Raw genomic sequence first — 26,456 nt, 5'->3', positions numbered from 1 at the left:
TTTCCAAAAACCTATAGTCTCTAGATGGTTCCTAGGCCAGAAAAGGAGGCGGCAGTCTCTCCAGAACATAAGTAGTTCCATTCCCCTGGTCCCATATTGTCAGCAGCCCTTTCCAACATGAAAAACTGAGAGAGGCCATAGCTAACCCCTAAACAGTGGGAGAAGGATCAAGATGATGGTGGAGTTATAACAGAGAAGGTAGGATTTAACAAAGGAGTATGAGTGCTGAACCACTGTACTGATATTTTACACTCCAGTTTCTTGGAGCAGCTAGAAGGAAAATCTTGAAATCGCAGTATTGTAACCCACACCAAACTCTAAAATCTGTTCTGTAACTAATTGTTGTGGTGTGCTCTGAAATCTTTGCTTTTTCTATATATGTTATATTTCAAAGTACATTTTTTAAAAAAGAAACCACTGATAAGGGAGTATATCCCAGACAAAGACTTTACAAAATTGTCTTAAACATGCTCAAAGAATAAAGGAAAATATAGACACCAAACTAAAAGAAATCAGGAAAATGATACATGAACACAAGGAGAATATCAATAAAGAGATGGAAATTATGAAAAGGAACCAAACAGAGCTGAAGACCAGAGGAACAGAAATTAAAAACTCTCTGGAGGAGTTCAATTGCAGACTGGAGTTGGGGGAAGAAAGATCAGAGAGCTTGAAGATAACTTGAAGATAAGACAACTGAAGTCATCCAGTCTAAGGAGCAGAAGGAAGAAAGAACAAAGAGAAGCGGACAAAGCCTGGGGAACCCGTGGCACACCATAAAAGTGCTGAGGGAGTCCCAGAAGGAGAAGACTCAGAGAAAGGGGCAGAGACAGTCAAAGAAACAAGAGCTGAAAACTTTTCAAACTTAACAAAAGACATCAATATATACATCCAAGACATTCAACAAACTCCAAGCAAGATAAACCCAAATAGACCCACATTGTACCACATTATAATCAAACTGTCAAGTGACAAAGATAAAGACGAATCTGAAAGCCACTAGGGAGAAGCAACACCTCACGTACAAGGGAGCCTTGAAAGATTCACTGCTGATTTCTCCTCAGAAACCATGGAGGCAAGAAGGCAATGGGATGACATATTTAAAGTGCTGAAAGCAAAAAACTGCCAGCCAAGAATCCAATATCTGGCAAAACTGTCTTTCAAAAATGAGGGAGCGATTACGATATTCTGAGATAAGCAAACGCTGAGGGAGTCCGTCACCACTGGATTGACCCTACAGTAGACGCTCAAGGGAGCTCTGCAAGTGGAAGGAAAGGACAACAGGTCGAAGCCCCGTGAAGAAATGAAGACTTCAAGGAGGGCAACGACACGCGCAAGTATAAATGCCGGGACTATTTGTGGTTTGTAACTGCACATTTTACTTCCTCTGGGATCTAAAAGGCATAAAATGTAATGAGAAATCGGTGGTTTTAGACTCAGTGTACAAACACGCACTGTGTGATGAGAACTGTGTAAGGTGGAATGAAAGGACATGCTTTGTGTGTGCTACTGAAGTTAAAGTGCTGCCAAAGCAAAGGAGGTTTCCTAAATCTGAAACTATGAAGAAAACACCAGAGAATCTGCAAACTCACAGGGGTGGAAGCTAGAGCCCAGGTTGCCAGGCTGGAGGTCAGGGCAACGGGGAGCTAAGGCGTAATGGGGGGTGCAGGGTTTCTGCAGGGGAGGCGGGGGAGCTCTAGAATTGGGCGGTGACAAGGACCTCCCAGTGCAGGGAAGGCGATCGGTTCAGCTGACCACGCACGTGGGAGGGGCTGAGACGGGAAAGTTGGCGTGGTATAAACGCTCTCACAATGAAGAGTTTGTAACAAGTACAAGTAAAGAGATCATGACAAATGCAGTATGTGACCTGGGCAAAATTCAAACAGAAGAGAAAAAGTTCAAAAGGACTTTACTGGGGCGTATGAAAAAAAACTGAATACAGACTGTCCGCTTGGACTGATATGTCGATGGATAGACAGAACGATGTAACAGACAGACAGAATGATACAGCAAATGTGGCAAAAGGTTAAAATGGGTGGATCTGGGTATCCGGGCTGGGCTGGGGATGTTGGTTTTCTCTCTATGGGGTTCGTGTTATTTCTGCAACTGTCTCATAAGTTTGAAAGTATATAAAAATAAATAGCTTAAAATTTAAAAAAAAAAAAAAAAGAAAGAAAGACCCCCTGCCATTGCAGAAGGCCTGCAGTCCCCTTTCCCTGTTGGTGGCTGCTGGTTCCGTCTGCCCTTCCTCCTTCACCTGCTTTCTCTGGCTTCCATCTCCCTGAGTGCCTTACTTTATTATGGTTTAGGTTTTTATTACAGCTTTATAGGGAAATCCTGCAGAAAGCACAGTTCCTATATTACACCCCCCCCCCCCGCCCACACACACACACACAAAGAGCTTTCCGTGATGACACTTGGCATTCATGTGGTACTGGAACCTCCTTCTATTTTCAGATGCACCTGGGGGCCGCCCTTTATTTTCAGCTTTTGGAACCACTGTGCTTTCCGTGTCTTGTGTACACAGCCTGGAGCTGGGTTTTGGTTTCTGAGCAAAACAGAAAGACGAATTTACGACCGTTTAGACGCCGTAGCCCCAAAGACCCCAAAGACCTCGTTCCTTCCTCTTTCCCCATGACTGACCTCTCTGTGCCTGGCTTTGAGGGGGTGGCTACAAGCAAGGGGACGGTCCTCCAGGCCCCTCATGACGCCTTCCTCAGATCCTGTACCTTTTGTGAGATTTTCAACCTCGCTTTGGGGCTGTCTGCATTGCGCTGGCGAGCCGGGTGAGGATGCAGGGGAGAGGCTAACAGCCGAGGCCACGGGGGCAGGCAGGTTAGAGGGATGTGAGTCTGGATGAGTTCTGCTCCCGGGGACGGTTCTGTCTCGGGGTGACTTACGGTTCTGTAACTGGTTCCTATGCTGCACAGACTTGCACACACAGCTGATGAGAATGCTACGGGCTTCCGGTATCTTCCGGGCAGCAGAACTGAGCTCCTGGAGGCAGGGTGGCAGGGCCTGAGACCACACTGTCAGGAATGAGGCTGCCCCTGGGCCTGCTGTCCTCCCCGGGGTGGGCAAACCCATCACGCCAGGCTCCCCGGCTTACGGCCCTGGGGAAGGACAATTGAAGTGGCCGAGATTTGGGACCATATTGGCCCCCTGCCCCCCAGGAACTCACTGCTACTGTGTCCCTAGTGCGAGGGAGAGAGAGGGTGGGGAATCTGAGAGGGGACTGCACAGGCGTGTCACAAGCACTGGCTCTTGGGCTCCATCCCAGACCTACAGAATTTCTAGAAGGCTCAGAAATCTACGCTCTGAAACATGTGCCCCAGGGAACGGCTCTGCCCCCTGGAAGGGCGAGTCTCGCTGTGCCCCTGCTCTGGGGCCTATTACGAGGGTGAGGCAGATGGTGCTGACAACAAGTGCGGCTGGGGACCATCTATTTATATGCCCTGGCACTGTCTTGTACATCTGGGGTAGGAAACTGAGCAGTGGAGCCGCCACGGTGGGCGGGATGAGGGCGTCCACCGGCACACGTGGGTTTAATCTGGCTGCTGTCCTCCATGGAGCCCGGGGAGGCAGGAAACCTCATGGCCCCAGGCTGTCCCTCCTGCCCGGGGGCTCGAGCAGCCCTGGGGACGAGGCGGGAGCAGCGGGGAAGCAGCCTTCGAGGAGCAGTACCGCCTGCACCCGGTCCACATGGCCCCGAGAAGCAGGCCTGCGCGCTGGCTGGGTGGGCCCGTGGCAGGGGGCTGGTCTGGTCCCCATGGGGCTCGCAGGCCCCCAGGAGCTGCCAGCAGCTGCGGGGCCATGCGTGGGAAACACATGAGGATGTGGCAGGGTCCAGGTGCAGCGGGCATGCCAGTGAGGGAGGGAGGCGCAAGGGTGCTCCCCGGTGGGACGGGGACATGGGGGGGCGGCGACAGGGGGCTCTGGGGCGGCCGGTTTGACCGCCACCATCTGGGCAGGGTCCACCTGGAAAGCACCCCGTCAGGCTGCCGGGGGCGTGGTGAATGCGTGGGCCACATCAGGCCTGTGGCCCACATCAGGCCTGTGGCCCATGTTCTGATTTTTGACGGCTCCTCCCTCCCAGGGAAGGAGACACATCTGCCTTCCGATCCCAAATGGGGACGAGCCCCCGTGGGCGCCGACGTGGCTATCAGCACACGGGGCTCGGCTGTCACAAGGCTGGGCCTCTGCACACTACGCCTGTCGGATTCGGGGACACGAGCGCCGCTGAACCAGGAAGATGGGAGGCCTGTGGAGGGAGCCCCTGAGCAGCTGTGCCCAGAGGGACTTGGGGACTTCCCCACAGGCAGCGTCTCGGACGTGGAAGGCTCACTCCACCTCTAAAAAATAACCATGGAAAGATGCACAAAGGTTTTAAAGCGTACAGGCCGCGGGCACTTAGTAATTCACTATGCCGTGCGACCACCACCTCTATCTGTTTCCAGAATATCCTCTTTACCCCCAAAGGAGACGCTGTCCATTAGTGGTCACCCCCCTGGCCCCCTATCCTGTCCCTTGGCCACCACGGATCTGCTTCCTGGACCTCGCGTCTGAGTGGAACTGGACGGCATGGCGCCTTCTGTGTCTGGCTTCTCTCGTGCCGCATCGTGTCTCCGAGACACAGCCACGCGGTAGCATGCCTCAGACGTCACCCCTTTTCATGGCCGGGTAATGTTCCACAGCAGCCCCATGCTTTGTGAAGGGGTGGCAGGAGCAACGCTTGGCCAGCCTGGAGGTCACTCTGATGTGGACAATCTGTGAGCAATTTCTCAGTAGCAGGGAGGCACAGCTGGTGTGGGCCCAGCTGAGCGGAGCCGGTCGACATCAAAGTCCAAAGGCTCAGGCGCAAAACGTCCCCAGCAGCCTCTGTTTCGGGCGGAACGATCCTCCTTTTGACTTCCAGCCTTTGTGCTCTTGGGCCATCTCGCCTCTGTGGCGTATGTGTGGGAAAGGGCTGCCCCGGCCCTCTGTGTGGCGATCTGCTGGAGCGCAAGCCCCCCACGGCCCCCTGCCGCCCCCCACCGCCGTGCCCCGTGCTCACACACAGCTCTGCTCCTGCATGGCCGACGGCCGCGGGTGCAGAGTGGACAGGCCTGCTCTAAGTGGCAAACGGTGCTCTGAACGCCAAGTGCCCTGAGAGCCCGAGGTGAGGGGTGTTGGAGTCTGGCTGCTTCGGGTCTGTTCCTCGGACTCTGCCTGTAGGGCTCTGCGCTGCAGCACAGACAAGGAGGCGGAGGTGGTGGACGGCGCATAAGAGCCTTCCAGGTGCAGAGGCCCTGGTGGGGAGAGGAGGCGGGAGGTGCAGAGGCCCTTGGGGGGAGAGGCCCGGAGGCCCAGTAGGGAGGGCCAGGGACAGGCTGAAGCCATGGGTGCTGACCCCCCACAACGGGCTATGTCTGCTGTCCTCTCCTCTCTCCCTGCCCCCATCTCCCAATGTTCAGGGCGTCGAGGGGCAGAAGCGCCCACACAGCTCCATGCGGGCTGTCGGGTCTGGACCAGGGGCCAGTCAACATCAAAGTCCAGCGGGTCGGGGCAAAACGTCCCCAGCCACCTCTGCTTCGGGTGGAACATCTCAGCATACCTGAGAGGCTCCTGAGGGGACTCGGGGAGGCCACGCAGCACTGCGGCGTCTGGGGGGCTCGTTCTGTGGGTGGGACCGTCCCGGCCACTGCAGCGTCCTCAGTGTCCACCTGTCAGATGCCAGGGGGCGCCCGGCCATGCCAACCGACGTCTCCGGACAGGGCCCACGTCCCCCGCGGAGGAGCCCCAGTCTGCACGAAGTTAAATCGGAAGCGCTGGCCTACCCCGTGCGGCCGGGAAGGGTGAGCTGGAATCCAGAAACTTCTCTCCACAAACGGGTCAGCCTTCCTGCCTCGCGCTCACCAGAGCTCCTTCCACAGAAGGTTCTAGGCCGAGGGTCCATCTACTGCCTACCACTGGGAGGAAATGGGCAGCTGCTGCTGGGATCGAGGGACAGTGGCTCGGACGCGGGCCCCTCCGTGCTGCCCCTTGCTGCGGCCTGGCCGGGTCACGCAAAAGGGCCCTTGAGAGGGTGGCTCTGCGGGGAGGACGTGGGATGGGGTGGCCCGGGGTGGAGGGGCTGGGCAGCGAGGCCATCCCAGAGAACGACAGGAAGACATACTGGCCGCGGTGCTCGGGGGTCCGTCCATCCCGGCCACGGCGTGGCAAAGAGAAGGACACACGGACGGTGCCACCGCCCCACCCCTGATGCAGCCCTGGCGTGGTAGAACCACCCAGAACATCCCGAGAGGGCGGGAGTCGTGGCGAGGGCATCCACCCCAGACCGAGGCCCCAGCTTCTAGCCAACCCTTCCTCCAAACCCAGGAGGCCGCCAGTGCTTAAAATACACCCCGTAATTTCATGCTCCTCTTAGACAGTCCCCAAAATACAACCTTCCTGTTGGCTGAGACAGCCTTAAACCCTCTTACAGCGTCATGGCTTTGGAATCTGACGTTGGGGCTGCAGGGTTCCCGGGAGCAGGGCTCGGAACTCGGGGCCACGGGAAGCAGCCATGCTGGCCACTGCCCAGCCGCGCCGCTGTGCAAGGCACCCCTTCTCAGGACCGCGACACATGTCCTCGTGCTCATCTCTCTGGTCAGACGCCTCCCCTGGCCACGAGCTCCTGCAGTCCCCAGGAACACCGGCCTCTTCCTGGGAAGCTCTGGGCACACGGCTCCTGCCTGGCCCTGAAAGCCAGCACCATGCAGCCAGCATCCCCGGCACTGGGCCCCTCGAATGGGTCGGCGGGAGGGTCCCAGAGGGTGCCAGGCTCCTGGGGGATGCTGTGGCCGGAACCTCCCCCCGACCGATGGCACGTGGCAGGGAGGGGCACTGCAGGCCTGAGGCCCCAGCTGTGAGGCCATTCCCCAGCCTTTGGGGGGCGCAGGGAGCAAACGAGAGACAGGGAGAGCCTCAGGAAAAGGGGGTGTGGCGGGTTGCACCGTGCCCACCCCCCAAAAATATGCCATAAGAAGCAGAGAGCGGGGCAGGGGGTGGGGGACAGAGCAGGTTGGGAGACAGAGCGGGACGGGGCCGGCATCTGCCCATGCTGGGCTTCTGGCCGCCGGGGCCGTGAGGGGGACTGAGGTGTGTCCGCAGCTGCCCAGCCTGATGGCCAAGGCATACCACGCGCCCCGCCATGCCGGAGACTGTTTTTTAAACGTTTTATGGTAAAATACAACATATACACAAAGCAAAGAAAGAAACGGCAATAATGTCCGATGCACACTTCAGCGCACAGTGACAGAACAGGCCCCAGGGTCTGTCATGGGCGACCACTCCACCAGCTCAGCTTTTCCCTGCCAGCTGCTCCAGAACCCCGGGGCTAGAAGGAATATTAATCTAGAGACTCAGCAGCCATGCTTGTGTGTTCAGTTCCATTTTCTCTGGTTTACCTCCTCCTGCTCCTCTGCTCCTTCTCCCAAGCTACAGGGATCTTTGGGCAATGCCTGCTCCGGCGTTTTCATGTTGGGAAGGGGTATCCACACTAACAGGTGGAGGGATGTGAGTAGTTGACATTCCTGGAGAGGCTGGGCCCTCTGGGTTTCAGGATGTATCTGACCTAGGAACCCTCTGGAATTCTATGTTCCAGGAAGGCAAACCCCACGCATGAAACCTTTCTAGAGTCTCAGTTCGAGCCCCAGGTACTCTCCAGAGACAACAGGAGTGCTGCTGGTTGGGGGTAAGCAAACCATGGCAATTGGCACTACCTACCCGAAGCTGCATAACAGCAGCCTCCAGAGCAGGTTCTCGACCCCATTTGAGCTCTCTTGGCCACTGATGCCTTATTTTATTACACTCTCTCCCCCTCTTGCTCTGGAAGGCATCGATCCCACGGCGCCAGGGCCAGGCTCACGTGCCCAGGGGACTTTTATCTCCAAGCACTCTTTTCCCAACCACCTGAAACAGCTTTGGGTCTCCCACTGGGGACGTGCTGGTGAACCTGTGGCTCTACATGGGGTGTGGACACAAAAGCAGGAAGATTTAAGGGGTAAAACGGATCTGCTGAAACAAGGGCGGGGAGCTTGTTTTGTGAGGGTTGGGAAGGGCACGGAACAGAAAATGAGAGGAACGTTCTGACGAAGCCTCTATGAAACCCTTGCCTGTACAGGGTTCGGTAACATTCCCAGGCATTGATATAAATACATAAAAATTAACGTATTAGGAGTCACCAAATGTATTCTGTTGGGGGCCACGTAGGAAGCGTTTTCAGCTTTGTGGGTGCGACGTCTTTGTCACGGCAACTATAGTCGCAGAAATGAGGGGGCACGGCTGTGTGACAATAAAACTTTAACGACAAAACCAGGCAGGGGGCCAGGTGTGACGCAGAGCTGGGCCTGCGTCCAGAGGTCACCCTCAGGGTAAGCAGAAAGACACTAAGAAACAACGGCCAAAGGCGGGAGCCACCAGGTGGCCATCGGCAGATGGCGGAGAAGCAGCCCAGGGTCCGTCCACATGGCTCAGCCACAGGAGGGAACAGGGCTCAGACCCACGCGGCACAGGCAAGTTCCTCGGAGCGTCGAGCACGGTGAAAGCAGACACAGGAGGGCACGTCATGTACGACCTCGCACACAAGAACCATCCAGAACGGGCAAATGCACAGATGCGGGAAGTGGCGGCGGGCTCCCGGGGGCCGGGTGGGATGGGGCAGAGTCTCTGTGAAGGGAGTGGACATAGTTGGTGAAGGCTGAGGGGCTGCGGCCATAGTCTCAGCTGGGCCCCTTAGCACGCGCCGAGCTGCAGGACCAGAAACCCAAGTCCTCACGCCCAAGGAGCGTCACAGTTGGCGACAAAAACGCAAGGACGCCCCGGGTCCAGGGGGGCAGGGGCTCCCCAAGAGTCGTCTGTGTCCCCAGCCACGTGCCTGTCTGGTGACCCCAGGCCCCTCTTGCGTCCCGCCGTGCAACCACACCTGGCCCCGGACACATCCCTGTCCCTGGAACACCTTCCCCGGGCGTCCCAGGAGCTCTGCACCCCCATCCTCCTTCCCAGGCCCCCACACACCAGCAAGACAAGGGCACTTGGGAACTGAGGTGGGGTGCCCTGTGTCCCCCCAAAAAGCTCATTCCAGTCCTGTCCCTGGACCTTACTGGGTAACGGGGTCTCTGAAGATGTGAATTGTGGAGACGAGGCCACACTGGACTGGGGGCCCCGAGTGTAATGAGCAGGGGTGGAGGCAGGCTGGAGTGAGGAAGCTACTTGCCTCAAACCCCTAGCACCCCTGGGGACCCCAGAAGCTGGAAGGGGTGGTAGGAAATGCCCCTAGAGCCTCAGAGGGTGCACAGCCCTGCCTGCACCCGGGTTTCAGACTTCTGTCCCCAGAATCATGAGCAGAGATGTGTCAGTGTTCAGAGCCCCCAGGCCGGGGCATTTTGTTGGGAAGCCCCAGGACACCAACCAGAGCCCCGCTTGCCCCCTCCCCAAACACACTTCTGTGTCCAGGTAGCCAGACACATCTGGGTCTTTGGGACACTTGGGGCCGGGCAGACAGAGGGACAGCTTCTCCAGCTGCCAGGGGCCGACCCCAGGTGCCCCAGGGTGACAGCTCTGACCGCTCTGCCAGGACATGACCCCAGTGACCCCAGGTGCCCACATCCGTGATCCCGAGACCCCCACTAGACCCTCAGAGCAGTCCCCTCCTTCACCATGGGCCCCTCCAACGCTTGCGGCCCTTTTGCATCTGACACGTGAGGTGGCACAGAGAGGGCGCCTGGCCAGGGGGATGCCCAGCCCAGCCCCTGCCCCTCTCGGACCTCATGGACCGGGATCACACACTGCGTGCCTGGGTCATGGGGGTCTTTGTGTGGCCAGCTCTCGATTCCTGCTCAGTACACCTGGTCTCGGGTGTGTGTGTGGGGGGGTGCATCTTGGATGCCCCAGGGACTGCTCACACGTACTTGCCCCAACTGAGCAGTGCCGCTGGGGTCCCCTCTGACCCTCAGCTCCTTCTTCCCTTGGACCTGTCCTTCCTTTGAAATCAGCTTGGGCCTGGGCTCAGCCCCAAGCACAGAGCTGTTTCTGGGACCCCCTTTCTTCCCAGCTCCAAAACCTTTGCTCAGGGACCCCCAAGAGCTGGGGTGTCGTATACAGATGCCCCTGTCTGGTCACCAAGTTCACCAGCCACCCTGACCCTCCGTGTGCTGGCACGAGCCCCCCACCACTGCTAGCCTCTACCCCATTCTCCTGCCATTTTGGGGGGATGCCCAGGGGCAAGGACATGGGGGTCCAGGTGCACTCAAGTGCACCTCAGCAACAAAACGGAACGAAGTACACGTAACTGGTGAATGGAGCAGCGAGCTAGGGTCCCCCGCCCTGAGAGGGCAGGAGTCACAGGCACATGCGACAGCTCGAGTGGGACCTAGAACGTGATGCTGACGAGAGAGGCCAGGCGCAAAGGGACACACACTGTGGAGTGTCCAGAACAGGCCAATCTACAGACACGGAGAGCAGACCCCCTTCCCCGCAGCCTCCAGGGGCGGCTCGGGACTTCCTGTGCCAGGTGAAGAAAACGTTCTGGACTTAGATGGCGGTAAAGGGGTAAAGCAACTGTGACTGCCCTAAAATCCCTTGAGCTGGACTCGTTAAAGAGATGAATTATCTGGTGCGTGAATTATATCTCAGTGCAGCTGTTAGTTACAAGACAAAACCCGCAGAGATCGAGAGACGTAATGGCACACCTCTGGTTCTGGAACCTTCTCTGTCCCCTGGCTGAGCAGCTCTGCCTGCATGCCTCAGTCTCCCTGTGCATCAGGGGGAGCCTGCCCGTGTCATGGGAGGCGGGAGGATGTGCCACAAGGGCTCGGCAACGGGATCGGGGGCGAGACGGGAAGGATGTGGCCCAGCTGGGGGCCCTGGGGTGATCCGGGGTGCGGGGTTCCCGGGGGCAGACTGAGCAGCAGCAGAGGAACGGGCACAGTGGGGGCTGGGCGTGAGACAGTCTCAGCAGTGGGATGGGGGCCTCCCTCCCCGGACTCTGCCCCCAGGGGAGTCGTAGAGTGGCTTCTCCTCTGGGTGCTGGGCCAGGTCCCCGCGGCTACCCAGACGCTGTGAGCCCGGCCCTATAGGGTTCCCCGGCCCCCGCCACCCTGGGAAGCCGTCCCCACAGGGGCCTGAGTGCTGGCGGATAGGGGTCAGGGCTCAGCAGAGGTGAGGAGGGGCCGTTAGCACCCGGGCATCGCGGGGTCTGTGGGGGAAGGGAGCGGGGCAGGCATAGCTCAGCCTCTCCTTTCATAGGGCTAGGGAAGACCCTGGCACGGCCCCAGCTCCGACCTCACCTCCCAGGGAGAAGTCAGCACCCTCCCTGGAGGCCCCCAGGCCCTTCATGACCCACCCTGGCAATGCTGCACTCTTCCCCCCCCATGTCCGGTTCCAGGCCGGCACGCTCCGGGACTCCCTGTGCGCTCCCCCCCCGGCCCTCCCCATGCCCACCGGCTGCCTGGCCTGCCTCCCGCCGCCCCACTGCCACCTCCTGGTGCCATGTCCCAGGCCGGCGCTTACTGTCCCGGCTGCTTCCTCGCCCTGCGCTGGGCGATCCTGGCCACCAGGAGAGCTGCTGGGCCCGGGCGGATGCTGGCAGGACACCTGCCCGGTGGTCAGCAGGAAGGGCACGCAGGGACAGAGACGGAAACAAAGCTTGGCGCCCACAGCCGGGCAGCTCCGCCTGCAGGGCAGAAGCGGCACGCGAGAGCCACCTGCCCGTCATCATTTAGACCTGTGGAGGGGACACAACACTGCCACGGGGTCAGCGCCACGGGCCTGGCTAAGTTCCCGCTGCGGGTTCCGGAGACGATGAGGGGCAGAAGTGTACACAGCAGGCGCTGCCTAGTTGTAACAGCAGGGAACCCCCGTGGCGACCTCATTTGTCCCTCCAGCTAGGGACACGGTCACGGCCAGAGTCGAGGCGGCCAGGGAAAGTGGCCCCCCACGCCCGTGCCGAGGGGCTCGGGTCGTCCCGGAACTGAGTTGGAAACCGAGTCCTGGACCCCAGCCCTGAGCCCCTGAGCCCGCGGGTGGCCCCAGCCATCACCGGAAGACAGGGCTGTGCTTTGTTCGTTCTAAGACGTGCGATCCCACGGCCCACGTGAGGGGAAAGCCGCGCCATCTTCTCGGAGGGACGAGACCTCCAGAAGGAGGGGCTACGTGCTGCACCTCACCTCCAAGGCCTGCGAGTCCTAGGTCTCGGGCAGGGGGTGCCCTCAGCACCCAGCTTGGGGGATCCAGTTCAAGGTCCTTGGCAAAGCGTGGGTCACCCCTCAGATGGGCATAGGTTTCGGGGTCTGTGTCCCCAGTCTTATCGGCGTCTGCCCACACGTCCCCATTCTGGTTCCCAGGACCCCGTTCCTCCCTGACCAGCACCCCCACTTTAACAGCAGATGAGGCAGGGGATCCCCACCTGTGCTGTCACTCGGCCCCTTGTGGGGGGGACTTGGCTTTGGGGTTCAGAAATCCTGACTCTGTAGTGACAGGGGCAAGGGGATGATTCTGGGGTGCTCAGAGTCCCCGCAGGGGAGGGGTGCGGGGCAACGCCCCCCATGAAGGAGGGCTTGTCTACAGCACGGGCCCTGTGACCACGTCTGAGAACGCCGTTAGGCTGCGGGCAGGCGTGGTGGAAAGGGGAAGCTGCCGAGGGGAAGCTGGAGGCGAGACCGTGGGAACGGATGACACGGGCTCCCGCGGTGGGCCAGGGGCGCGCTCAACGGTGCAGACGAAAGGGTCCCCTCGCGACCTAGAACAGCCACGCGTCAACGTTTAGAGGCGTTCATAACAGGGGGCACGTGGGGAAAACGTGCTGCCATGGCTGGCGGACGCGAGTTAACAGGAACGTCTTAACACTCCTTCGCCGCATGCTAGGAGCCCGACGCCGGCGCCACGGGTCACCCATGGGGGGAGGGGGGTTCTGCTCGGGGTGCCTTCTCGCTTTTCATTTCTTTCCTGAGGGGCAGGAGACTGTCCTAAACTTGCAGTGAGAGATGTATGACTACGTGGCGATACCGCGAGCTGGTGACGGCAGGCTGGGCCGGGCAATGTGGCCCGTGACCGAATCCCTGTAAAACTCGGCTAAAAAAGGAAGCGCCCCGAGCTGAGACGAGGCCACGCGGTGCGAGGGTGGCCATCCCCGGACAGTGGGGTGCAGAGGGGGAGGAGGCCGGGCTCGGCTGCACCTGGATCCGGGGTTCGGCTCCCAGCTGTGGGGGGCCCAGCGCGCAGCACAGCGGTCCCTGCACACCGAACTCTAGGGCGGTTCTGGGGCTGCCCCACGCCCCCCGTGCCCCCCTGAGGCCTACCTCGAGCACGGGCCCGGCGCCCAGGATGGTGCGCTCCACGCCGCTGGCGTAGCCCTTCTGGCTGAGCGCGGTGAGGCAGTGGATGAGGAAGTTGGTGCTCTGAGTCTTGCCCGAGCCGCTCTCGCCTGAGATGACGATGCACTGGTCGCGGCGCTTGCGCAGCATGGCATGGTAGGCCGCGTCGGCGATGGCGAAGATGTGCGGCTCCAGCCGGCCCAGCTGCTGGTTCTCGTAGAGCTTCACGTACTTGGGGTTGTAGATGGGCAGGAAGCGGAAGGGGTTCACGGCCAGCAGGATGCTGCCCACGTACGTGTAGATCTTCTGCTGCAGGAAGCGGCGCTTCAGGTTCTCCAGCAGGTTCTCCTCGGTCAGGGCCGGCAGGTTGCAGAGGTCATCAAAGTCGGCCTGGCGCCACGGCAGGAAGCCGCGCTCCACCAGCCGCCGGGCGGCCCGGGCCTGCGCTAGCAGCTGCGGGGCTGGGGGTCGGGGCGCCCCATCCAGCCCACGCTCCTGCAGCAGGAAGTAGTAGCCGTCCTCGGGCGGGTGCTGGTCCTGCGCCCGGCGTGGCCACAGCAGCACGCGGTGCACGGGGGCATCGCTGGCGTCCAGCACCCACTCCTCGCCGCCCGCCTCCTTCACCTCCACCAGCACGTAGCGCTTGCTGGCATCCAGCTGCAGGTGCGCCACAGCATCCCGGATGACGTCGGACGAGCTGGTGTCCTTGCCGGCCGCTACGCGACAGGAGGCCGGGTTCCCGCCAGGCAGCTGCGGGTAGATGTGCAGGAGGTAGGGTGCCCTGTGTGGGCTCGCGGGGCCACCGGCCTCCCTCAGACTCATGCTGCCTCCGGCCGCGTCTCAGCATCCCTCCTGGGCTGGGGGCCACGTCCTGGATGTGGGGGAGAGCAAGGTGTGTGGTTAGGGTGGCAGGGTCTTGGGGCATCGGACCCCGTGGCTGGGAGGGCAACATCTGAAAGGGCTCCTGGAGGTTGAATAGGAGTTCATGTGCCAGGTAGGCAAAAGGAAGGGAGGAGGGTGTGGTAGACCCACTCCCTGCTTTGGAAAGAAAGTTTTATTAGGACATGGCTGTATTTGCTGCATCCGCAATGTCTGGACCCAGGCTGGTGAGGCAAGGGCAGCAGCGACAGGTGCCCCCGTGAGAGCTCCCTTCCCCCCCAGACTCAGTTTCCCCACCACACCAGGTCCCACAGCCATGGCCACCTCCATCTCTGTCCCACCCACCTCCCGGAGACAGGGCATCCCCAACAGCCCTCCAGACCCCAATCATATCCTTGCTTCACACAGACTGCTGAGATGTGAGCTGGGAAGAATAAGGCCTCAAGTACCCAGAAACCTGGGACCCCCCCAATCCCAGCAAGGAGGAGAACGGGTTGGGGAGAGCCACTGAAAACATGGTTGGGGACTGATGCGTGTGCACGAGCCCCCTAAAAAAGTACACACAAGTCCCAACCCGAGGTCCCAGTACAGGGCCTTGCTCAGGAACAGGCCACTGCGGAGGGTGCACTGGGGTGGGGTCGGATGTGGGGGGACCCTAAATCCGTGGGCTGGTTTCCTAGTAAGAGGGAGATTTGGACACAGACGGACAGACAGGGCAAGGCTGTGTAAGAAGAGAGATGCGAGATCTGGAGCAATGGAGCCACTGCCAGGGGTGGCAGGAAGGAGGCACGGGGGCCCTGGAGGTGCGGCTCTGGCCACACCTCGACGCCGGGTCCCAGCCCTGGGTGATGGGCGCCCCGATTCCACGTGGTCCCTGACCAAGGGGCACCTGCCGCTCCCAGCTGCAACCCCGTTGGGTCTCGAGAAAGCACGGGGCAGGCCCAGGCAGGGATGTCCCTTGGGCGCGTGGGCCGGGTGGATGGGGCAGCAAAGGACGATGGGGACAGGGGACTGGACGGGAGACTGGGCAGGGTGCGTCGCACTGAGGGTTGGTTGTTAGCGATGGGCCGGTGTCGATGTCTCAGCCATGATGACTGTGCCCTGAAAATGTGAGGGGCTGGTGCAAGGGGAGGCTGGTGAGGGGCAGACCGGACTTTTCTGTACAGTCTTTGAGATTTTTCTGGAAATTGAAAACTCTTCTCCCACAGAAAGTTAAGTTTTGAAAACATACCTTTGCCACCAAAGAGGTTGCAGGGAGAGAGAAAACATGGCTGAGGCTGGTGATGGAAAAATGGGCATTGGCTCGTGTGTACCACCTGGGAGGGCTGAGGACAGAAAGGTGAGGGATGTCAGCTCCAAGCCCAGCAGGAGATGACGGCGCAGAAATGAACGTGATGGTGTAAAAGTGCGGCACAAGGGGAGTGCTTGTGCTGTTGGGTCAGGGCAGGCTTTGGGGGAAGGCTACAGCTGAGAGGGTTCTGAGGGCTGAATAGGAGTTCGTTTGCAGGGCAGGCAAAAGGAGAGGAAGAGGCTGTGAGAGGCGACTCCCTGTTTTTGTAAAGGAAATTTTATTGGAACATAGCTTAATTTGCATGTTGTCTGTGGCAGCTTTTGTTAGGACCGCAACCTCCACGAGTCAGGGCAGAGACTGCCCCGTAAGGCTGAAAATATTTACTCTCAGAAGCTTTGCTGATCTCTGCTCTAGACAGAGGGATGACTCAGCACCATGAGGGGCCAAGTCCCCCAGAGGCCAGGATGTTTTTGGCTCTGGGAAGACAAGTTTGGCGAGAGCTAGAAGGTGTTTTGGGGGGCGGAGCGAGGCTGCAAGGAGCTGCAGGTGCTGGGACAGGCCAGGAGGGGAAATGGGTGTTCACTTTTCATAACTTTCTTCCCCATTAAGTAGTTTTGACACATTCTCTTCCGGTTTAGGAGACATACGTTATGTATCTAAAAAATAAGATTCGAGTGGTACTGGACTCGGTTATCGGCCCCGATGGTTCGCTCCCCGTGGTAATGGGTCTGAATGCAGCTCCGTGGTGTGCAACGTGCTCGAGACGTTTGTAACATTTCCGGGAGGACTCGGCCGTACACAGAAGAGCCAGAAGATACAAAACCACATTAGTGACGGAACAATACGGCAAACGGGGCAATAAGTTAAAACGGGTGGGTCTGGGTATTTGGGAGAAAGGGGCGTGTGGGAGTGCACCGTATAGGGTTTGCATTATTTTCTTAACTGTCTGAATGTTTGAGTGCATTTCAAGATAAGAAGTTAAAAAATGATGACGCAGATCATGAAAGGAACTGTTTCCCCACAAGACTGTAGTTTTCAAAACTTCTGGCTCTCCTTTCATAATGCTGCAGGCTTGGAAACCGGCCACTCAGCTCCCAGGACGCCCGCCCCAGAACAGAGTCCGAGGTCTGCCAGGGCAGGGGCCATGTGAGGGGCCGTGCAGGCGACAGGAGCTGGTCACGGGGCTTTCACAGGGGACGTGCAGACGGCGAGTGCTCGCAGGGATGTGAGTGCTGCCGCAGCAAACCAGAGCTGGGAGCCAGAGCCAGTCAGTACGAGTGCGGCCACAGGAATACATGTGTGAACACACACCACCACGTGCACTCACGTGTATTGACACACGTCCAGGTATACTCATGTATATGGACACATGCATAAGTACACTCACGTCATGGACACATGCTCACGTCCGCATTTGTACATGGACACTCATGTGCACACTCATACACGGACACACCCTTAAGTACATTCATGTACATGCAGATGCGCTCGCATGCACTTGTACATGGACACGCGCTCATGTGTACTTCTGTATACGGACATGCACTTGTGCACACATGTTCATGTACATGTGCCCATGTGCACACTTTTTATATAGACACACGCTCATGTGCTCTCATTCATGGACACGCACTCATGTACACTCTCGTATATGAACATGCGTTCACGTGTACACATGTACAGAAACTCGGCCTCTGTGGGCCCCAGGGCAGCCGCAGCCTAGGCTCTGGCTTTTGGTTGGGGCACACGCTGTGCAGCCCCGCCGTGGGAGGACGGGGTTGTCACAGGACCCGCGGCCACAGGCCCATCCCCACCCCTGGCAGGAGGAAGTGGATAAGGCTTGCTCAAGGCGGCTGCTGATCGCTGGGGCTGCGGGGAGGGGGAAGCCAAAGCGAAGGCACCTCCCCCCCACCCCCAGGAAGGAACCAGCTGGAGGCCACCCGGCCCAGGGAGGCTGCTGGGAGGGGGTAACTTCATGGGCTGCTCTGTGTCCCCAAAAGACGTGTCCACCTCCCACTGTCCCACGACATAAGGACTCCCTGGTCCCACGAATGTGACTTCATTTCAAAATAGGGCTTTAAAGACGAGGCCAAACTGGGTCAGGTGGGCCCTGAGCGTCCTTCACAGCAGAGGCAGGAGGGCCATGGTCACGAGCCAAGGATGGTTGGACGAGGCTGGAGGGGGAACGGCCTTGCTGACCCCTGGACTCCAAGCCTCTGGCCTCTGGCTCTAGAATGCCTTCCTGCTGTGCTGAGCCGCTGGCCGTATGCGCTTTGCCGCGGTGGCCCTCCCCCAGCTCCCGCCAAGCCCACCTGGGGCCTCCACCCAGCGCCCCAGTACCTGGAGGGTGCGAAGGCCTTCTAGAGTGTTCCCCTCCTCCCTTTCTGGGTCCTTCTCTGGAGAGGCAGGGAGGACCCCAGGGGATCAGCTCCCACATTCTGCCTAACAACGAGAAATGCGGACATATTCTTCCCAGCCCAGGGAAGCCTGCGCCTCCAAGTATCCCCCAGACTCGCATCCCCCTCCCCTACCAACAGGTGCTGGATACCCAGGCCCCCCCACCTGAGGCTGCTGCTGCTCCCCCAAATGCCCGCCTGGACCCCTGGCCTGCAGAGCCAAGGTTCATGCCTTCCCACCCTGCTCTTCCCAGAAGGGCAGGACGGACCCTGTCTCTCTCCCCTCCATGCCGCTGCATCTGCTCCACACCCCGCAGTCCAGACCTCCTGCCCTCACCACCAGCTGGCATCCTGGCACCCACGGGGCCCACTCAGGCTGCTCCGCGTCCAGCCGGGCTCCCACACCGCTCAGGTCCAGGCCCCCAAGCCTCCTGGAGATGGCAGGGCTTCCACGCTCCAGTCCCGAGATGCCACCGTCCCCCCCAGGACACAAGCTCTGCCGAGAGGACAGGTCTGAGTGCGCACAGGGGCTCTGGCACCCAGTGTCCCAACCCCAGGTTCCCGGGTCCTCCCTGCCCTCGTCTGCATCTCGGACAGGGACCTGGGCCTGGCCCCACTCCCCATCCCAGAGCCTCTGGGCCGCTCACGACACAGCTCCTTGGAAGCACAACTCCCAACACAAAACCCCAAGAGTGCCACCTCCCCGTCTCTCATGACAAGGGCCAAAGCCCAGCCACACCACAGAAACCCTTGAGCTCTTCTGCCAAAGCGACTTCCGATTTATAGGTCCACCGGGAGCAGTGTGAGTCTCTATCTCACAGCATCTTCACTGGCACCGAGAATGAGCATTTTTATCAACCCACGGCCAACGGGCACACACTAAAAGGTAGCTTGTCACTTACATTTCCTTGACCATAAAATCATGCTTTTTCAACTATATTAACCAAGTACAGTACAAACACACACACGCATCTGTAAACTTCTTGTCAGTTGCTAATCTTTTTTCTACCAAACCCAAACTGTTCATCTTATTGTTTTGGAAGTGCTCTTTACATAGGATGGTTGTTTGTGTCCCGTTATTTGCCAAACCCAACACATTACAATTTATTTTCTGTTTACAGCGCTTTCTGATGCAAACATTATATTTTGAGGCAATCAGATCTTGAACTTGTTTCTTTTGAGATGTTAACTGGTTTTTCCTTTCCCACATGTGACAAACACCAACCTCCAAGTGTTGTTTGCATCTCTCATCTCCAGGGTTTCATTTAAGCATTTGTCCATCTAAGAATTTGCTTGGCATGTGGATTTGTTTCCCAGGGCGGTTGTAACAAATGACCATAAACTGGGGGGTTTGAAACAACAGGCATACACAAAAAAACTTTAAGAAACAATAAAAATAAATTTAAAAATAAAAAGTGAAAAGGTAGGGAGCCGGCAATCAAGGCATCGCAGGGTCAGTTCCTTCCAGAGGCTGCCGTTTATATCTGCATCCCTCCAGTTCCTGTGCCCATCTTCCCTCTAAACGACACTGGGCACTGTAAGATCCTCATCTCATTCCACCTGCAAAGGTGTTGTTCCCAAACCCAGTCTCACTTTGGGTTTCCGCGCAGATGTGAGGGGTCTAAATCACGATGAAGCGATTGTTTTAACACTTTTTAGGAGTGAGTCTTCTTTTCGCCGCTGGCCTCAGGGGTCCTTCTGCATGTTCAGAGGTGCAGGGGTGGTCCTGAGGAGAATGTTGGCCCGCCAGGCGGGAGACCTGGGTTCGATTCCCGACCTATGCGCCCCGCCCCGAAGGCTGCACGTTGCATCACTTTGCCCACGTGGCCTTGCTTGTGGCCGCGGCGATCTGCCTATGCCCCGCTGTTTCCATCGTCACAGCCTGCACGGTGCTTTCCAGGCAGACGCCTTCCTCTGAGCGGCTTGGCCCTCTTCTCCTGGGGCAGCCGTTTTCCTCCCGTCTGGTCTCCACGTGGCCTGAGCCCTAGGGCCTGGCCACGACGGGCTCCCCGGCTTGCAATCCGGAGCTGCGCAATCCTGGAATGTGCCGGCTGGTGGGAGGCCGATTCCGGAGGCCGCATGCTGGGCAGGAGAGCAGGGAAAGCAGATCTAGGGGGGCAGGGATCTGGGGTCCATGGGTGCCAAGGGAGGGGCGGCTCGGTGGAGTGGAAACGGCAGGCTGGCGATGTAAATGTTCTGGAACGGACTGAGGCGGTGCTGGCACACACTCGCCACTCGTGATGACATTCACGTCACGTGGGTCTGACCACAGTCGGAGGGAAAGTCAAAGCAAGGCTGCTGCTGCAGTTTCTGCTGTCTTAGAAGACTGAACCTCGGGTCACGGGGCCTTTAGCTCATGCTCTTTGTGGAAAGGAGGGGCCGGGGAAAAGGGAGGCACAAGCTAGGTTCTGGGGTGGCGAGCGCACAGATCTGCAGCGAGTGGCTCTCGAGGGCTAGCATGGCGTCCAGCGTGCGTGGAAACCAGCGCTGTGCAGGTTGGTCTGGTGCACGGTTTGGAATGTACTAGAAAACAAGGCAGACGGGGCCTCCCGAAGGCGAAGCGCAGCCGTTTAGTTTGTGCAAGGCCGTAATTTGTAGCCACATGTTTGTTGGATGAAATCATCCCCGGGCTAAAAGGAGAAGGCTAGCATTACAGCGGAATCGTTGGGGAAGCGCCTTCTAATTTAGCACGTTTCCATTTTTGCGTGCATGTTTCTTTGAACCCGTTGAGCCTTTTTTTAGTTTGTTTTGTTTTCCTTAAGAAAAAACGGTGCTGGGAAATTATTGGAAACACAAGCAGGTAACGGGCGAAAAGAGCGAATTCGCGCCGTGGGGGATCAGGGCTGGAGGGTGAAATAACCCCTCAGCTCTCCTTGGTCTCGGGGCTCAGGGGGACAATCCGCACGTGTGGGGGTGTCGGGGGGAGTGGCTGAGTTTCCTGGGGCCGAGCAGGTTGGGGTACGGGGCATCACAGGGCTCAGTGGCCCCAGTGCCACAGTGATGGGGGATCGGCAGCCCCTGGGTGGGAGCGGCTGGGTAAGGCAGCCCACATGCGACACAGCATCCATGGGTTAAAAAAAAAAGGGGGGGGGGCGCTCCAAGGAGATCAAAAGCATCGCCTCCCCCAAATCCACATCTGGCTGGAACCTCAGGAGACAACTTCGTTTGGAAGTCAGGTCTTTGCTGATACACAGCTAAGGAGGGCTTACCCAGGTTTGGGGGCCCTAAATCTAAGAAGAGGAGACAGGACACAGACACATGGGGGTGTTATGCGGAGAGAGAGGCACAGGTGGGAGGGACACGCACATGAGCCAGGGGCGCCTGGAGCCCCGGAAGCTGGAAAGGCCCTGGGAGGCGGGAGGGAGCGCTGACACCCCGATTTTGGCCTTTGGGGCTCCAGAAGGTGAAGGAACGCATTCTTGTCGGGTGAGGCTGCCCCCCCCATTGGCGCAGGTATCAGGGTGTCCTGGGCGCTCGGCAGAAGCAGGTCTGGACGGTTCAGGGAGGCCACTCTCCGCTGGGCGCCTCCAGCTGTTTCCAAACATCCCGAGAGCCCTGCAGACCCAATTCCCGGCCGAGGGGTTCACTGTGGCCCGGGGCATCTCGGGGTGCCCCGCTGCGTCCCATGGCCCTGCCCGCCCCCCGGGCTTCACCCCGCCCTCGGCCAACCACCCCCCAGGGCCCGGGGCTCTGACAGCTGGGGTGAGCCGGCGGCTGCTCGGGGCAGCCAGCACTGGCGGGAAGGACAGTGGCAGGGCCTGGCTCTCAGGGAGCGCAGAACCCAGCAGAGACACGCAGCCGGGGGTCACAGAGGGCACAGCCTGCGTGGCATGAGGGGGCCGGCCAGGAGCGACACGGGGATATGTCTGGGTGTCACTCCTGGGAGGGGGCTGCCACGGGCACCTGCTGGGTGGAGGCGGGGGAAGCTGCTCAATATTTTCCAACGCAGGGCAGCCTCCACCACGGAAAATGCTCCAGCACCACACCAGCTGCAGGTGGGGAAGCCGGGCGACGGGCAGCGGTGAGGGTGGGATGGCCATTTCAGACCAGGGGTGGGGGGGGGCACGGGACAGGGCTGGTCTCAGAGGGCAGGAAGGTCAGAGCCCCCAGGGTCCTGTCATGTTCAGAAGGCATTTGATGCTCATGTGGGGCAGGGGGGAGCCATGGCAGGTTTTAGGCAGGGAGCAGCACGACCTGAGTTCTGATGGGAAGAGGTCTCCCTGGCTGTAGGTAGCAAGTGGGCTCCAGGGGCCTGGGGGTGAGCGGGATTTTGGTTACAGGTGGGAGGCAGACCTGCCAGGCCCTGGAGGGCAGGGAAGGAGGAGCCAGGCACAGTTCAGACCCTCTCTGGGGACAAGTGGGCTCGTGTGAAGGCAGGGAAGTGCCAGGAAGAGCTGGGGAAGTGGGTCTGGCCGAGCGAAGGGCAGACCTCGGTGACGCTGCCTTCAAGGCGAGCTGCAGCCGGTCCTGGGGACCAGGCTGGGGAACCCTAAAACCTGGGCCGAGAAGCTGCCAGCACCAGGCAGCAGTGGCAGCACGCAGAGCCCTGAGCTGGAAAGGCAGCTGAGGCTGCTGCCATCACGAAGCCCTGCTGGGACAAGGCAGTCAGCCTGGAGCTGGTGTAACAGGGGCCAATGAAGAGGGGGATCTCCGCAACGAGGGGGCAGGAACCACGCTGGGGCCGGGGTCATCTGCAGGGCCTGTCCACAGCCTGCCTCCACCGCTCTGGCCCCTGGGGATCCCAGGGACTTCCACGAGCCCCCTCTAGCCCTTGCCACCTCCCTACGAGCATGGCCTCCTGCTGACGCCCGCGTTGCCCGTCACGAGTATCCATGAAAGGGGGTGCTGCCTGCAGTCCCCCACTATCCACACTGGCCTTGAGTCTCCTGGCCCAGCCTGCCAAGGGGACATTTTTGGTTGTCATGACTTGGTATAGGTGGGACGGTGGTGGCTCCTCGGCACAACTGGTGGGGCAGCTGGAGGGGTCTGCTCTGCACCCTACAGTGCCCGGGCAGCCCCACCTCAGAGAACGACCCCACCCCAAATGCCAGACGTGCTGAGGGGACACACTGCTTGAATAACAAAACCAACGTGGGCAGACGTCAGGGTCTCGTGTAGGGCCTCGGGGTCCCAAGCCTGTGTCCGTCTGGCCACAAGGTATTTAGAGAGGACGAGCAGGGAGCGGGCAGCCTGGAGGGGCCTCCCAACTGTGGGGCCCCTGCCCCCCACAATGCCATCTCCAGGCTGGGCCCCCTTCCTCGGCCTCCTGCAGCGGGGCAGACCCCAAGGGCTCGGCTACAGCTCCGTCTGTGGCCCTCTGCCTCTCCAGTCTCAGGCCCCCCCATAGTAAATGGCCCCCCAAAGTCACCCCTGCCCCAGACGATCTCTATGCCCCTGGCAGCAGCAACACTGGAGCAGAGCCCCCTGTGCTCTGTTTATCACTCCTGGGTGGGGTCGGCTGGGTCTGGGGGCTTCTCTGCAGCCAGACAGGAGCCCAGCTCCCTCGGACGTTGGGATTTGCAAGAAATCCAGAAAATCCCATAGCAGTTACTTCCAGCGCCAACGTGGCTGCAGCTCAAGTGTCTACCAAAAGAAGAATGGACAAATGCGACGGGGCTCGGGTCCACAGTGGAATACTATACAGCAGAGAAAAGGAAGCACGTGCAGCGTGGATGCATGGCAAGAGTGCCACAATATGCACAACAGGCCAGACACAAGAGGCCAGCGGGCATCTCACCCCACGTGCACACAGCGTCGGGAGCAGGTCGGCTCACAAGGACAGAGGCGGGACCAGGGCCTGGGGAGCATGGAGCCATCTCTTAACGGCATGGGTCTCCTTTCAGGGCGATGGGAATATTCTGGAACTTGAGAGAGGTGGTAGCCGCATCATGCTGTGGACATACTAAAAGCCACTGGACGGCACACTCACAAAGGGTTAAAATGGCAAATTCTTCTGACTGCACAATAAAAGAGCAATATTACTAAAAACAAAACAAAATGCGAAACATCAATGCGGCCAATTCGCCTACTCCTTAAGGGGTTTGTTTAAGCGAGTAAGGGACGGAGCAAAAGGAACTACTCGCCCTTAGCCTGACTACTCCTTGGAATTTCCTTGATGATATAAAAATGAGACTCGTCTCTGACAAAGCAACAGTAACAAGACCCTGTAACTGTGCGTGTGTCCTCCCTCCCTTTCCCTCCCCTTCCCTCCCCCCTTCTCCTACCCTGTCGGGAGCGGGGAGGGCAGCGCTGGAAATAAACGAGTGAGTCAGGCTGCGGCTGTGCAGTCACTGCACCCACAGAGCCAAACCTTGAATCACAGCTTTATTCCCCGCCACGGGCCTCCCAGGGCCTCCCAGGGCTGCAAGGGTCCCGAGTCCGGCTGCCTTCCTGCACAGCGCCTCGTCTGAACCCTCTAGCCCCCTAAACCCACCCCGGCGGGCCACAGGGGCGCCTGGGAGCAGTGGCCGGATGCGCAGACAGGGCCCTTTGTCCTGCGCCGTCCCTGGGGGCCCACGGAGGGCCCTGTCCCCATGGGGGGGGGCGCCCGGGAAGGGGCCGCCTGGCACGGGGCTGGGGGCTCGGGGACGACGCACTGGCACGTGGGACAGTGGGGGCAGCCAGAACATGCTGGAATGTGCCGCGTTCCCAAGGGAGGGGAAGGGGCGAAGTCACGGCCTGGGAGGGGGGCTGGGGGCCCAGTGCGAGCTTGGGGTTGGGATCCTAGGCCCCTGAGCGGCTCTGGAGGGGAGCATGGCTGGGCCTCTCGTCCTGGAGAAAAGGCAACAGCTCAATTGGGGATGGTTCCACCAGGAAGCCAGGGAGCAAAGACAGGGCGCCCCATGCAGTCCCCGGCCCTGCCCAGCCTCCCTTGGCCCCCCCAACAGCCCCCTTCCCGGGACGCGATGCCTCCGCATTTGGGATGAATGGATGGATGGATGGAGGGCCCACCTCACAGGTCCAGTCCTTGGGGGCACTTCAGGGGGAGCTCAGCAAACACGGGGGCACATCGAGGTGACGAGGGAGACCTGGTGTGAGAGCTGGAGCTCCCCCGCAGGGCAGGGGTCTTGCCCAGGTGGACGGGCCACATCTGGGGCTGTTTTGGGTTGTCGAGCTTGGAGGCGGGTGCCAGGGGTCCTGGCCTGCACCCCCCCCCATGCCCCAGATGACCCCACTGCAGAGAAACCCCGCTTGGCGCCAGGGCGGAAACTCTGCCTTCGTTCTGGTCACCCAGAACCCTACCCGAGTCCAGAGACCGAGGCCACCACCTCCCAGACCCTGCATTCCAGGCTTGTTGACCAGAAACGAAACCTCCTTGCTGGCCGGCCCTAAGAGAGTCAGGCACCTGCCCCAGGAGACGCCCCTAACAGCCATGTGCGCAGTGTTTGCTTGCGCCCCTCTCCCCATGGCTGCACTCTATGCCTCGTGCTTCAAGGCTCGGCTTTTCCTCCAAGGAAACTTGCTGGGGCTCTCCCAGGTCAGCCCCCCTCTGCACCCTTGCGCTGGCTGCCCAAGAGGACACCCCCCTGGAGGGCAGGGGGCCCCCGTCAGCCCCAGCCTGGCTGGGAGCAGGGCCCTCGCAGGCACAGCCCGCCCGCCGGGGGACACAAGGGAGGAGAGGCTGCAAGTTCCCAGCCTCCGCGGGGGAGAGAAGGGACGGCCTGGCAGAACCGAAGCCAGGAGATTCCCAGGTCTCAGGGAGCTGGGCCTGGAAAGGACCTATGGGGGGTCTTGCCCAGGGATTTCCCACCAGAGGGAGGCAGCCAGGGCTCGGGAAACAGGAGCAGCTTGCAGAAGCAGGGCTGGCACTGGGAGTCTGTATTTGGCCATTGGAGAAGCCGTAAAGAGTTGTTTCTGGAGTATTAGCTGTAGAAGGGAAAGCCGAACAAAAATGGGAATCACTTCAAGGACGATCTGAGGCTGGGGGGCTGTGTAAGATTCAAGGGGGTGTGTATAGGACACGGAGGTCACGGGGACGGGTGGGGGTTATGGGTTTAAAGGCTGGGAGACACTGGCCAAGGTAGAGGAACATGCAAAAGGCTTGTCCAGGGACACGACCCCCTAGTGCTGGGATCCTCAGGGCAGCTTAGGGAGGGGGCCAAGCCCTCACTCTGCAAATGCACAACTAACCATATGTCCCGGGGCAAGCGGGGTACAAAGTCACCTTCCCTAAGGGACAGAACATTCTGGAAGAGCAGGGGTTGGCCGCCTGCTTGTGGTCTTTACGCCCAAGCCGCCCAGTTGTGTGTGCCACTGGGCTGTGGACCCAGGCTCCCAGCCTCTCAGGCCAGTCCTAGATGAGGAGCCCGCCGAGAGGAAAGGAAGGGAAGGAACACCGATCCAAACCAGCCAGGGACGAGGCCCCTGCAAAAGCCGACCGGGCCGGGCCCCAGGCACGGAGGATGTAAGATGCCTGCAAGCACGCAGGGTCACTCAGACACCAAGCCCACTTTTGGGGTAACCCTGGCCCTCTCCCGGCACCCCGGATGTCGTCAGAGAACCCAGATGTGCAGGTGAGGAAAAGATGCGGGGACAGTGGCTGCTGGACCATCTCGCTTC

General features: G+C 59.5%; 1 protein-coding gene across 3 annotated transcripts in view; it reads right to left on the bottom strand.

Moving 5' to 3' along the window:
* Window positions 1-26,456, bottom strand: part of MYO9B (myosin IXB) — a 78,788-nt gene that overhangs the window by 51,327 nt on the left and 1,005 nt on the right. For all 3 annotated transcript variants that reach the window (XM_077122007.1, XM_077122009.1, XM_077122010.1), the window contains exon 2: window positions 13,317-14,202. In XM_077122007.1, the coding sequence (XP_076978122.1) occupies window positions 13,317-14,153 (837 nt within the window). In that variant the 5' untranslated portion in view covers window positions 14,154-14,202. The remainder of the gene's footprint in view (window positions 1-13,316; window positions 14,203-26,456) is intronic.

Source organism: Tamandua tetradactyla, chromosome 11 (assembly GCF_023851605.1).
Source record: "Tamandua tetradactyla isolate mTamTet1 chromosome 11, mTamTet1.pri, whole genome shotgun sequence".
NCBI classification, from domain to species: Eukaryota; Metazoa; Chordata; class Mammalia; order Pilosa; family Myrmecophagidae; genus Tamandua; species Tamandua tetradactyla.
The sequence above is the reverse complement of the archived record's forward strand: the minus strand, read 5'-3'. Positions and strand labels throughout refer to the sequence as shown.